Genomic DNA, 13,877 nt, shown 5'->3' on the forward strand with positions numbered 1-13,877 from the left:
CAAAGACACCATGTGAGGGGGGGAAGGATTGAGGCCCTTCTCCACCCGACCCGAGCAAGCATTCGTGCATGAAGCACTCACGCGAGACTTGAAAGACAAGTTACGAACCATTTCTTCACGGGGGTGTTCGCGCTAACGCAATCACCAGATTAGCGCCCTTCCACCGCCCTAGCTCCCTGAACAAACCCCCTCGACCATGGTCAATACGCCGTCTGCCCAGCTCGCATCAACGATCAGGCTCGTCCACACACGTCCGACGCTCCACCATCTCCGATCCCCTCCACTCTCGCTCTCGCCGCGTCCTTCACCTGGTGGCCATCGCCATTGGTCATTGGAGAGCTTCTCCCCCGCCGGAAGTCCTGCAGAAGGCTGGGAATCCAACCTGAACTGCCCCGGCCCCTCATCGACCAGAATACCGTTGCATCGTGCATCACTTTCGCTGCATCGCGCCGGTCTTCAGTTTTCCCTCCGCCAGAGCATTTTCTCGCCAGGCTTGATCCGTCTCTGCGAGGTAGTGAGTACGACGAGTCCGGTCTCACACCCGCCGTCCCCAGGAATTCGAGTCCTCCTTCGCTCCCGCCTATGACTCGCCCGGCCCGCCCTCCGCCCTCCCGAGCCTTATCCGGTGCTGGGTACGCAAACAATAGCAAACTCTGGGACACGTCCGTCCCCTCTTGTCTCCTCATTGGCATCCAAAATTATATGCCCGACGAAACCGAACCATATTGAGGAAAAGTCTGGAAGGCACGCGGCACATTAGAAACGCACATCCGAACCCGACTCTTCCTAGGGAATGTTGGGACCCCGCCTCGCCTTGCCTCGCCACCTCGACTTCTAGACGTTCTCGCCACCGGCTGACATTTGCCAAGGTCTTCTTCCATTGGTACCCACCTCATGCGCCCTCCGATGCTTCTCCGGTGCCGAGGCCGCGATGGACCCTACACGTCCGTCTGGTACCGGTACCCACACCCATCTCCTTTGTGAGGATACTGTTCCGGACCGCTTCTAAAGGCCGCTGTTTCCACTTCAAATTCTCCCATTGTTCTCATCTCACCTTACCCAATGCGTGTTCCTATGCTCCCATACTCCCGTACGCTCGGAAGTGCAGATCCAGATACCAGAGCCCCGGTTAAAGTTGGCAGCGTCTATCCTTTCGATGAGACGCCACAGCCGATCGTTTCTTGCTTTGGAGATGTACGATGCACCTGATCACGGGTACTGCGAGCTGTTTCCAACGACCTGCACCACGATTGGTCTGTCCTCCCAAGGCCTGTTACTAGGGCGTCACAGAACCAAACTCAACTTCTGTCAGCCATCCGCAAGCATCTACGTAAACCATATCTGCGAAAAGACGAACTCGCTCCCTCCCTCTCTCTCTCTCCCTAGAAACACGCTCGGAAAGCTACTGCACATATCCAGGGACATCAGACCGTCTTCATGCCTCAGTTTCCGCCGGGGGCATCCCTTATCACAGAACCTACCTGATTCATGAAGACCATGTCCCGCCAGTTCCGCTCCGGGTGCAACCCAGCATGCCGTTCTACAAACCCCCATCTGAGACTACAGCACTCCGCCGTTTTTCGCCTCACCCTATGTGCTACGTACATAGTATGCTACAGCAACAAGTAAAAGGGGGTAAGGGGATGTTTAGTCCCGGGCGATGACCCCTATTCGTGTGTGCATGCACTGTACTGCATTATACTGCCTACAGCAAACTCGATCGAACGACCCACCACGCCAGGTTGCTCATCCAGGAGCCCCGACTCCGAGCCCACGGCGGCGCGGCGGTGCGGCAGCGTGCCTCGCTCCCGTGGCTCGCCCACGTGTCGATCCCTCACGCGACCCTTCGAGACTTTTTTTTGTACACTGACTACCTAGTGGGAGGGAAAAATCTGCAAGACATCTGCCAAGCCGAGCCGCATCCGGAAGGTGTCTTCAAAGAACCCATCACGTATCCCAAACACGCCAACTGTGCAGACACTCCCGCTGTCCGAGGCAGCGCACCGCTGCGCTTGGCAAAAGGTCCGAGTTGCTTCTGGCATAATCGGTCGAGAAGTCAAAAGGAGCTAAAACCACGTTGCAGGCACGCAGATCACGGGGAGATCCCAGCCGCCCGCTACGCGGAGGACAAGCTTTACCCCAGATCTGCGCCATTGCACGTCGCCCCCAACGCGATTCTCCAGTCTTCACTAAAGCGCTGCATGTCCATCATCGTCTTCATTTCTGCCAGATTACCTATGTAGAGTGAGATTAACATCATAGCCCCCTTTGACCCGTTTGGCCCATCTTTCGTCCGATCTCCTCATCCCCTGATTAGAGCAACAAGGTGCTCTTGCCTTCGCATCGCAACCTCACTTCTTGAAAACGGCACTTCCGAGCCTCTCAATATCCCGCCCCTCCTGCGTGCCCCGTCCCGCCGCCTCGAGCAGTCTTCCCCACGCCTCGGCGTCCTTGAGCTTCACCGCCTCCTCTGCCGCCTTGACCCGCATCCCGCACTTCTCGTACATGGTGATGGTCGTCCCGGGCTCCAGACCCGTGCACTTGGGCACGAAGACCGCCGCCAGCCGCGGGTTGCCGGCTTGCAGCGTGAGGTTGAAGAACGGCTGTGGCGCTCGCTGTTAGCCTCATCCTTGTGTGCCGTACTGCTCGGCGCGGAGCCGCCAGGAACAGTGGCGCCGACCATCCACACCCGGGATGTGTGATGTGAAATGTGAAAGCTTACCTCCCACCCGATCGGGCTTCTTCTCGTCTTCGCCAGCTCTTCAATCTCGTTCCAGTCTCGCTTCGCAACGAGCGCGCGAAGCCTAGATAGTGAAGAGTACGGTTAGCCACTGCAGGTGCTGGACTGGGCAAAGGGTCCGTAAACCAAATAAAACCCAATCATGGTTACACAAAAGGGGGGGGGGGGGGGGGGAGAATGTCTGACCTGATCCACCAGGCAACCTTGTCCGGCACCTTGAACTCGCTCTGGATCTTGTTGGCGCGCTTGTGGTACCCGAGCCGGATGAGCTTGAACATGGTCTCGTTGACGCTGAGCCCTGTGAACGTGTCGGTGAGGTCGCGGTCAAAAGCCTCCTGCATCTTGAGCAGCGTCTGCGCCTCTTTGAGGGCGTGCACCTCGAACGCAGCTTCCCTCGAGTCGGAGAGCAGCTTCGCGGCGAGCGCGAGCTTGTCCGACGACGTGCGGGCATCGGGCTGGCGGAGCGACTCGCGGATGAAGACGCTGGCGCCATCGACGCGGCGGTCGTCCTGGTAGTACAGGTCTTTGAGGAGGGCATTGTCGCCTTCGCGGGCGGCGGAGGACTCGACGAGAGCGGTTGCCGCGGGGCGGGCGTTGATGGCCCGGAAGAAGGCAGCAAGTGGCAGCTTCTTCTTGAGCTGGAGGAGCACGGTATACATGAGATCCGTGTCGCCGCTCTCGATGGCCTTGTCGAGGGCGAGCTCGTCCTCCTCCATGCTGAGGAGCAGCGGCACCTGGCGCCCGCCGCGGGGCTCGTGGTTCAGGAGCTCGGTCGCGAGGCGACCTCGGCCTTCATCGTAGGCCGCGCGGGCGATTTCTTCAAAGGAGATGCCCGGCTTTCCGGAGAGGCGCTCGACGACCAGCCGGCAGATGGTATCGTCGTCTTCGGTTCCGGAGCGGACCTTGGCGGAGGCCCAGTGGACGTAGATGCGGTCGGTCGGGAGACGCAAGTACCCCGCGATCTTGAGCGCGAGGAGGTACTCGTGGCGGTTAATGAGCCTCTTGATGAGGCCCTCGGGAGTGAGGCGTTGGTACTGCTCGAACGAGAGCGGCAAGCCGACCTCGAAGAAGCGCACGGCGTTGAGCACACGCAGAATCTCGCACATGTCGACGAACTCGTCGCTGTTGTAGATGTCGAGCACCGACTTGCCGAAAGACGCGGCCTTGAGGAGCTGCTTTTGCCAATGGATGCTGAACTCGCGGCCCGCGGCCGTGACGCACGTGTCGACGGCTTCAGTGAGGTTGGCGCGGATCAGCTGGATGTAGTCGTCGGCCTTGGGCGACTGGAGCTCCAGCTGGCCGACGGCGTCGAGGAGGATTGAGGCCGCCGAGGACTCGGCGCGGGTGCCAAAGACCTCCTCCGTGGCGTGCGGGACGCGTTCTAGAAAGTCGCAGACGTCGTTTGTGATGAGTCTCGCGCCGTCGTGTTCTGCACATGGTCAGCTCTCCGTGGTTTCTAGACGTACTGCCAGTAAACATACCTGATATAACATGCACTCGTCCATCGTAGAAAAACTCTGCCGTTGCGGCGTCCGGGCCGATAATATGCACCTCATCCTCCCACGCAATCAGCGCGTCGGAACCGCACCACTCCACGTACTTTGGCGGGATCTTGGACTGCGAGTCATGCTCGACCAGCCTCTCCTGAAAATCACTCGAAATCACATGCGCCTTGCCCGTCTTCGTGTACAGCACAATCAGCCTTCCGTCGGGGGACACGCTGATATGGCTGAACGGCCCAAGATCCAGGAACCGATCCTCGCACTCGGCCGCGTCGGCGACGTACACCGTCTCCCCAATGCTCAACAGCACCTCCACGGATCGCGAGAGCGTGTGTTCTGGCGCCACAACGGCCCAGGCGTGGATCTCGCCCTGGTCGGTCGGCGGCACCGCCAGCAGCCGCGGCCTCGGCTCCGCGTACGACGTCACCGAGACGAAGGTGTCGTTGCCCAGGAGCGCGACCATCCCGGTCTCGTAGAAGCGGCACCCGACGACGCCCGACTCTTCGGCGCCGTTGCCCAGGGAAAACTGCGTGAACTCGCCCTGCAGGTCGTACACGCGCACCGTGCCGTCCGTCGTGACGACGAGGAGCTTCTCCTCGCCGCCGGCGACGCTAGCCCAGCCCAGTCCCTTGATCGAGCCAGAGCCCTGGTCCCATGGGATGCGGCGGAGGAGCTTGCCGGCGTACGAGTAGATGTCGATGCCGGGCTTCGATGAGGAGGCGCTGGCGCCGGGGTTGACGCGGTATGCCTGTATTTTCGTGTCATCTCGCAAGAGAGCGAGGGCTCCGCCGTAGGGGGCGCCGGCGACGACGTGGTTGTCAAGATCGAGGTCCTGGTCGAACACCTCGGTGTAGAGCTGGACCTTGCGGTACCACTTGTCGCCGACGTTCTCCCATCCTGCCGCGGGATGAGACGCTTCCATCATGTCATCTTCTCATTGCCGGGGGCCTTTATTCTTTCGATGTGTGCGATTGAGCCTTGCTTTCCGTGCTTCGAGCTTAATTTGTTAAAATTAAAGAACCTCGGGAGTCGCTGCTGCTGAGGTTGTTTGACGTATGTAGTTGAGACCGAGATGTGAGATGAGAGACGAGGTTGAGGCATGAGCTCCAATTCCCCCAAGCTGTCGCTACCTTGAGCTAGAGGTACGTACCCGAGGGGAGAGCTTGCGCCACGAATCAATTGAGCCTTGAGAGACCCGGGGCGCGGCTAATCCCCGGCCCATGGAACCTGCGTCATTGCACCCCCACCACGCCCGATAAGACAAAGCACCCATTGACCCCCAGAGCAGGTGATGCGACTGCGACAGCCTGAAGGAGTCGGGCGCCTGTTCATGTCTGGAATGTAACGCATGCGCCATTGTCCCCTTCACTGATCCGGTTGCACCTTTCACTACAAATTCACTTGATGAAACTTTGCCAGATGCCGAAATAAAAAACGCCAGGACGCAAGGCTGTTCTTGTTAGATGTGATCCGACACCGCCATCTCCAGATCCCCCCCCCCCACCCGCCGCCATCATGCCCGACTGGCGTTCCGAATACCTAGCCTCCATCAGAGAGCAGGAGAAGAACAACCCCGTTAATCTTGAGATCGTCCAACTCTGTAAGCCAAACCCCCCCCCTATTGCCTCTTCCTCTCTACATCCACGGTCGATCTGTTCCCTAACGCGCCAACCCCCAGGCTCCCAACTGTCCGATCGCGTCGCAGCCCTCGAAGCCGAAAAAGAGGTCCTCAGGTCCAAAATCTCGCCCGACAAAACCTCCTCCGAAAAGCCGAGCATCCATGCTGCCACCTCAAACGAGCCCAGCTCCGACCCAAGCGTCGCGCAGCTTCAGCTCCAGCTCGCCGAGGCCCTGCGGTCCAACGGCGCGCTAAAAGACCGCGCAAAGGCGGCTGAGGACGAGGTCCAGGCGCTCCGCACCAATAGCAAGGAGGACGCGAGGAAGCTCAGGAGCCTGACGGCCGACAACACGGCGCTGACGACGAAGCTGCGGGACCGGGAGCACGAGCTCCGCGAGAAGCGCAAGCTGGTCGAGGTAAGCCCGCGCGCGGGGGAGCGATACCCTGCGGATACGAAAAGCTGACTGGCGCTGCAGAACGTCCAAGACGAGATGATCACTATGAACCTCCAAATGTCCATGGCCGAGCAGGAGCGGGACAAGGTCAAGAAGGAGAACAAAGAGCTCGTCGACCGCTGGATGAAGAGGATGGCCCAGGAAGCCGAGGCCATGAACCTCGCAAACGAGCGTTGATGATGCCGTCTATTTCGTGTATGCCGCCGCGCTTCACGATGCTTCCTGCTATCTGCCCAGCCGGCATGCTCTATGGGGAGTATCAAAAAAATTCTACAGGTAATGAACCCAACGCTGTTTCCTCACTTATGCCAACATGCCTATGTTTTTTTTTTCCGGATTCCTTCCTCCACAATGTACAACTCACGACGCAGCCGAGCCTTTCTCTAACTCGTGCCGCAACCCTCCGCCCAAGCCCCTTGGGACATCATACGGTGCTGTGACAGATGCTGATGCAGTGCCTACCTAGTATTCTACTTCTTTGTTGAGATGCAGAAGTTGCCGCCGGCATTGGTCCAGCTGACGTACCCGCCCTCCGGGTACGTCAGGTGTTCGACCTCCAAGATATTGCTCGCGATGTCGTTGGCATTCCGTGTGCCCTGGTCGTTGACGAACGACTTGAGCGAAACAATCTTGCAGCCCTGCTTCAGGTCGAGGAACATGTTGACGAGCTCAGCGTTGAGCTGGGGGGTGAAGGCTTGGTTGTTGACGAGGATGACGTCGGCGCGCTTCATGGCTTCGTGGATGCGGGTGCTCTTGGTGAAGTCGCCTCGCTCGAGGTTGACTCGGCCAGGGAGCAGACCCCACATCTTGCAGCGGGCGCCAAACTCCTTTTCCTGCGCCTCAGCAAAGTCGCACGGGTTCTCCATCATTTCGCAGCCCCAGCTCTCGCAGCCAATCTCCAGCGCGGCCTGGAAAACGACGTTGCCGACGCCGGAGCCGAGGTCGACAAAGACTTGGTCCGACGTCATGCGTGTCCTCTCTTGGAGGATTTCGGAGATGAACTTATAGGTTAGCTCACCATAGACATTGTCGGTGCCGTTCTTGTACTGCTTAAGCTTCTCCACTTCCGGTGACACTGTACGATCGTACACTTGGGTGAGGATGAACTCGACCAGATCCCGCGGGATGCCGTGAATGTTGTCTAGGTTCTTGCGTATTGTGCCGTCGGCGGCAAGATCTCGGATCTTTTTGTTGGCATCCTTCAATGCCGACACGAAGCCGTGGAAGTCGTTGATATTTGAGGCCCTCTCGAGCCGCCGTATCAGTCCATTGTTCGGCTCCGTAAAATCCGTGGCTTGTTCTTCCGTCAGGTAGACATGCGCGACGAATCTGACCACCGTCTTGATGTCTTCCACCGCGTTGATGATGCCCTTCTCGGATATAAGCTCATAGCTAGGAAAACGTCAGTAATGCTGCATCTTGGTCGGTCGCGCGGTGGTGACTCACTCTTCCGCCCCGTAGTTGCTCGGGTACTGCAACCTCACCCTCACATCGTCCTCCTCCGTTGCGCCGAGCAAGCGCTTGGCCTTGGGGCACTTCTTGAGGTTACTGATGTCGACCGCATGGATCAGCCGGCTGAGGGGTCGCGCGTTGTCCTTGAAGGCGCTGGTGCGGGTCAGCACGCGCTGGGTGTCGACGAACTGGCCGTCCTTGGTGCGCTGTCGCTTGCGCGGCTCGAGGTTGATAAAGGCATCGTAGTTGTCGTCGCCGTCGGAGTCGTTATCGAACTTGGGCTGGGACGGCCCCGCGCTGCCGACCTTGCGCTTCCGCTCACTGCGCTTCTCGTCCGAGGATGAGGGGTAAGGCGAGGCACTCTGCTTGCGGGAGAGAAGCGATTTACCGTTGGGCTTGGGGGATGCGCGCGGGGAGGCCTTCGCGGACGAGGTGGACGAGGCTACGTGGGCGAGCTTGGGGCGGGGCTTCGGGGCGGCGACCTGGACTTTCTCGACGCGGATGGCGGCGGGCTTGGAGTTGAACTTGTTCTTCCCGCCGAGGATTGGCATGGCGGCGGAGGGCGACCGTTCGACGGTCGGTCGGGTTGCTGGAGAGGGAAAACAGGCGTTGCGCGCGTGACCTCGTGATAGGCAGTTGGGCCGTCTAATTTTAGGCTGCCGCGGGTCGGGCGGGAGGTTGAGAATGAAAATGAGCGTTAATGGCGGAAAATGCTAAGAGAGGCGAAAGCTAGGAGAGAGTGTGTCGTCAGCAGGACCTATCGCTTCGTGGCATGGGTCTCGGTGCACGACGGACGTGTAGTCGTAAATCGGAGTGGAGGAGGATCGGGACGGAGGGAGAAAGTGAGGGTTGGGGAAAGTGAGACGAGACGGACACGAGGCGATTTTTCGGGAGAGGACGTGGAAATGGGGCCGGGACGTGACTGGGAAAAGTGGAGTGGCACTTTGTGAACTGACCCAGGACCCCGAAAGTGAAATTTCCCGGGCGAAGAAGGAAGGAGTGGGAGGGCGCGCACCGAAGATTGGATTATTATGTAAGGCAGGAGGGAGGCGGGGGAGGAAAAACACGAGAGGACAGAGGGAAGGAAACATGCGAGAATGCCTTTCCTACCTAAAGTGGTCCCTGGGGACCCAGACGGAAATGCGCATGTTGCGATGGCCGTCCCATCTCCAGTGATGTTCCCTCCCGTCCGCCGTCCCTGTCGTCCCCGTTATCCCCATCATCCCCGTTGGCCACCCATACGGAACAGGCACAGCGCGCGTCGAACTCGCCTCGATGCAGCCTTGAAGGCTCGCATGGGGGGAGGAGGGGAGGACGGGTGCAGCGCTGCCTACATAGTACTCCAGTGAGTGGCCTGCTTCCTCGGTGCCGGCGTCCTGGATTGGCGACCCCACTTCCAGGGACCCCACTGTGGGTGCCGCGTCACCCGACCTCGACCTGCAGGAGCCGCCGCATGTGATTGGCTACCTGGCGCGTGAACAACTCTGGGGTCGTAACTTTTCAAGCTTTAGGCCCCGGCGTTGGCTGTCATCCAGTCTTCGTTTTCCACTACCGGTTTGTTTTTTTCGCGTTCGGGGAAGAAACCGTTGGGCGCATCGTCAAAGTCTCATTTAAGCTTGTCTCAGAGTGACGTTCAAGGGAGGATCTCGATATGTACCTTCTCGGGCGTCTTCAACGGCTATCATGTCGTTAGCTTCCGTCAGTGTCCGCAACATCACCGAAATAGCCTGCTGAATACCCAAGTGATCTGTCTCAAGGGAGACGGAGAACACAGAATGATGCGGATGATTCAACGTCGATGTCTCACAGCCCGTGCTTCTTTTGTTTCGATAAGTTGCCACTTGCAATACTTATTATAGTTTGCTCAATCAAATGTCATCTTACGCCATGTGACTCGAGCTGTCAAAACTGTTCCTGATTACATGCTAATAGCACAAAACTGTTCAAGATTCTCAATACTGATCTCTCTGTGAAAAAGAAGCAGATTAACGGAACCAACGACCCCGAACTAACAGCCTGTGAGCAATCACAACACCTGGATGATAGAATTGTCACCAGAACAAGCTCTTGGCAAAGTTCGCCGACAATGCAGTCACATCGCTGAACCAGCAATCAGGATGCCCTCTCGTCGTCGGTCAGCTTCCAATGCCAAACAACATAACCAGGATGGAAGTCAGGAAACTCAGCGCCCTCTGCCCCCGTCTCTTCGGTCTCGATCTTCACCTCGCGGTACTCCTCGCACCGAAAAGCAGCGTCAAATACCCCAACTTCCGCCGGATCCTGCGGGTGGTTTGGGAGGGAATAGTCGTCGGCGTGCATCAACTCCACGACGACACTCGTCTGCGCCATCAACTTCTCAAATGTGTCTTTGACGTGCGTAAATGCGAACCGAGCGGCTGGCTGGCCCCAGAGAACCCTGAACCAGAGAGAGTGACGCCCGTGATGTCCAGATTTGTGCTGGACAACGTCGTAGAGCTCTCCCATCTGGAGACCTACAGAGGCAGTATGAAGGCTTGGCTGAATCAGCGAGCTGGAGACTTGCTGGTCCTCTGCCGCTAGGCTTCGGATATCAAAGCACATGTATCCCAGTGAGGGAGGTGGGGGCTGAGAGACGAGCATCCGCCGCCAGCTTGCGCCGCGACGGGTGAACCGCCGTCGGGATTCTGCCAAGGCCTGTGCTAATTCTTCGTCAAGCTCAAGCGGCCTGACTTGGCTCCAGCCTCCCCAGTATTCTTGTTCGGCCTGGACCGGTTCTGGGCGGGTTGACCACGGAAGCTCGTAGAAGGAGTTTGCACGACGGTGATACGAGTACGTCGGCCCAAAGTCGAAGAAGCACTTGTCAAATTTCTCTGCGAGGAGAGGGTTGATGAGTCGCGCATCGTTTGTGGAAAGCGCGTATTCGCTTGGGATTTTTGGGAAGGCGGCCCCCTCGAGCCCGTGGATGGCTGCTCTGGACACATTGGACACCGGCTTGAAGAAGAGAGCTTGTTGGAGGACAGGAGATTCATCCATGAGAGCTTTCCAGGTCCTGCTCACGCGGCACGCTGAAACCAGCAGCGTCCTCATGTCGACTTGGACCAAGATGGCCTCCAGGAGCTCCGGAACGGCGAGGACCGTCTCCATGGCGCGGGAACTATGGAGTTCGGGCATGGTTTATCACGAGCACGGGATGAACTGACGTTGAACGATACTGCCAGAGTATGATGTAAGTGAGGAGATGAGCTTGGCTGTTGCCGGCTCGCGCGGGGTTCATACGCTCTCAAGCCTCCCCTCGTGGCGCGGGTAACAAGAACCGCGTGCTTCATTTGGAGAAGATGACTAAGCTTAGACCACGATGTGCGAGGGCGCATGCAGTTTCGGCCGATATCCAAGGAGTTCCTTCTCATATGATAAGGTTCATATTTGGGGTTTTCGGGAATTAGTGTGTCCACCAGAGTCGCAATTTTGGTATCTGTAAATATCAACAGCGGTTTCTGTGACCTGCCAATCGACCTGAGCAATATGCCAGTTTACGACGGCAGACTTGCAGGTTTCTAATATCTCAACGTACACTCTGCATTTACTCTTGTGGTACAGCGTAAGACCACGTGGCGGAAACACATCCTGTGCTGCTGCGTTGTTACATTAAGCAAGTTGGCTTCTCGCGGAATAAGTAGAGGCTTGCGGAACGTCAGCATGCACATACAGACGTAACCCACAGGGCTAAGTTGAGCTTCAGAATCCCACATCTAAGTCTATCTTCCTAGCGATCCCACGAATACGAGGACACACTCTCCAATATAAATCGTGATTACCAAATTCACGGCTACCTGCATTTCCAAGAGCGAGTCGAGAACAGCAAGAGCAAGCTATTGGTCACGCCTTGTGGTCAAATGCAACGCTCAAAACAACAGCAGCTCAACTAGCGCCTCGGTGCATTTCTCGTATTGTGACTATGTGCGTTTATGATTTCCTGTTTAGCAGCTTGTACGGTGTGGACTCCGTATTCGTGCGACGTTCGGCGCACAACACCGCGTTGTGCCTCTTGTTGAATAAATCACGACATTCCGCATGGCCGCTTATACAGAATTCATTAGACATCGATATGGTACACATATTCAGCATTCCGAGGCGGTAAATGCTTGTACTGCTACTAGCGTAGCCAACCTACGATGTCCGCATTGACTGTGAAACATGACCCTAACGGTCGGCAGCGAGTAAGACTTTGAGGCTTCAAAGGTCTCTCGAGTGTTAGTCCGGTAGCCTCCTCCTTATATACGATGCTGGCGGTTCTCCCTGTTTCCCAAACAGTTTCGTACTATGTGTGCTTGTTCGAGATTATGTACCCCGCGACTTACCACTCGTTCTCATCGAGACCCAAATGAGTTCGGAGCTAGAAAACCGCTTGTGGACTAACGCCTCAACACGCCGGTGGCTTGGGTCGCTGGCGACTGTTGGAGGGGACTTTTGGAGGCTCAATAGTAGTGTTTGAATCAACCGTGTTGATTCAAAACTCCGTCTACTCAGAAAACCCTCCACTGATTTGTACGTTGATATTTCGGAAAGTCATCCTAGTGAGCTCTACGAAGCCAAAATGATAGATAATGAAGCCAATGCTGAGTTTAATAAACAGTCGATACCTTAGATCATCTTATTAAAGAGATGAGAAGGAAGCCTTAGTGGATCTGTAGTTACAAGTCTGTTACTTCAAATACACCATCGCATGGACAACACACGGTCTTGAAGCGTGAGAATAGTAGGTATGGCATTTCTTGTTCTTGGACTTATCAATTATGTCAAATCACAGGCTTCCATACACTGCCATGGACATCATTGAGATTATTAACAAATGAGGAACAGATTGGTTCTCTGTATCTAGCAGCGTGAAACACACTTGAAGTCGTGAGGCAAGCTAACACAATTGACATAAGAGCAAATACTGTCATATTTAGTACAAGAAACAATGAGCTCAAGTTTCTCTATTCCATTCACAGAAAACGATCCGAAGTGGAAAGAAGGTGGTCAATTCAAAAATCCAGTGCGAGACCCATCAAGATCAGATTGAATCTTGTAGCCACCAGAAGCACCGTGTCACTATGTTATCTTGGTAAATGCCTTCTCGAGTATTGGATAACACTTCCCGTGGTCGGCTTGCTAAGTCTGCAACGTGTCAGAAGGCACAGTATATTGGTTATGATAGTCGCCTACGAATTTCTTCTTATTCTAAGTCTGCCTTTCCCCTTCCGAATCCATTATACTACAAGCTCACGCCGTACTCTATCAGTTAGTGAAAAACATACAGGGGTATAAATTGGAATGAAACAAAAAGCAGCCACATGTTGCTTTACTCAAAATCGAAAAGGTCAGCGACAGGACAGGGATGACGATTAATCCGTGCGTATACGACCCATGAACAGACATGGGCCAGCTCCGGGGAAGTTGTCTGACAGTTTTGTCATCACATTCGAGATCTAGACCTAAACCTCTATGCTGTGCTCCACGAGGAGCGCCATGGCTGAAGCTTCTAATGTCAGCACGCATGAAGTTAACGCAGTCAGATGCTCGCTCCAAGTACAGTGAGATTGGGCTGCTTACATCTCATACTATATGGATTTATGACATATAAATCAGGAATTCTCGGCACATTCGCATTAGTGGATCTCTATGGCGAATTAGAGGCTCTTTTTGTTCGTTGGATGACGGCACTAAAACTAGCGCGCGGATCACGATGTAACTAATGAAAATATTGAAAAGAAGATGCAATCATTCGTCCGCTCTTCTCGTTGATGCAGCATCGCCCATTTCCTGCTTGACCAATCATATGATTGCACCTCCCACAAGGCAGAGGTCCTTTTACATCTAAGCAGCAATTAGTATTGGTCAATTTCGATATTCAGCCATTGGATTAGGCCCAATTCGATGACGTACGAACCAACGCCTCTTCGCACAGATGCTCATGTCAGTAAGCCACTGCTACTACTGCACCCAAACAGTACCGGCAACCACTTTTGCTGTTACTTGGTGTTGGAAGATGCCTTGCAAGCTTTGTTTGCTGTATGTCTGCCTAAAACGGCGTCCCGTACAATATGGACATGGGCCAAAAGCCATGATTGACCGCTTCTCATACGATT

At 55.9% G+C, this 13,877-nt stretch overlaps 4 protein-coding genes across 4 annotated transcripts; 1 reads left to right on the plus strand and 3 right to left on the minus strand.

Annotated features, from left to right (window-relative positions):
• Window positions 1-2,351: 2,351 nt before the first annotated feature.
• On the minus strand, window positions 2,352-5,164 carry ColSpa_07045 (putative vacuolar protein sorting-associated protein TDA6; the record flags this gene model as incomplete). The annotated part of the gene is made up of 4 exons (XM_049273257.1): window positions 2,352-2,603; window positions 2,723-2,804; window positions 2,927-4,169; window positions 4,222-5,164. 4 exons carry the CDS (start codon window positions 5,162-5,164, stop codon window positions 2,352-2,354), a joined length of 2,520 nt encoding a protein of 839 aa, XP_049129214.1.
• Window positions 5,165-5,757: 593 nt separating this feature from the next.
• ColSpa_07046 (autophagy-related protein 16) lies at window positions 5,758-6,492 on the plus strand (the record flags this gene model as incomplete). The annotated part of the gene is made up of 3 exons (XM_049273258.1): window positions 5,758-5,842; window positions 5,921-6,276; window positions 6,337-6,492. The coding sequence occupies 3 exons, from the start codon at window positions 5,758-5,760 to the stop codon at window positions 6,490-6,492; spliced, it is 597 nt and encodes a 198-aa protein (XP_049129215.1).
• A 293-nt stretch (window positions 6,493-6,785) lies between these two features.
• On the minus strand, window positions 6,786-8,318 carry ColSpa_07047 (histone-lysine N-methyltransferase, H3 lysine-79 specific; the record flags this gene model as incomplete). Its single annotated transcript, XM_049273259.1, has 2 exons — window positions 6,786-7,707; window positions 7,762-8,318. 2 exons carry the CDS (start codon window positions 8,316-8,318, stop codon window positions 6,786-6,788), a joined length of 1,479 nt encoding a protein of 492 aa, XP_049129216.1.
• Window positions 8,319-9,879: 1,561 nt separating this feature from the next.
• ColSpa_07048 (uncharacterized protein) lies at window positions 9,880-10,917 on the minus strand (the record flags this gene model as incomplete). The annotated part of the gene is made up of 1 exon (XM_049273260.1): window positions 9,880-10,917. One exon carries the CDS (start codon window positions 10,915-10,917, stop codon window positions 9,880-9,882), a length of 1,038 nt encoding a protein of 345 aa, XP_049129217.1.
• Window positions 10,918-13,877: the final 2,960 nt, after the last annotated feature.

This window comes from Colletotrichum spaethianum (genome assembly GCF_022836535.1).
Source record: "Colletotrichum spaethianum MAFF 239500 DNA, contig17, whole genome shotgun sequence".
Classification (NCBI taxonomy): Eukaryota; Fungi; Ascomycota; class Sordariomycetes; order Glomerellales; family Glomerellaceae; genus Colletotrichum; species Colletotrichum spaethianum.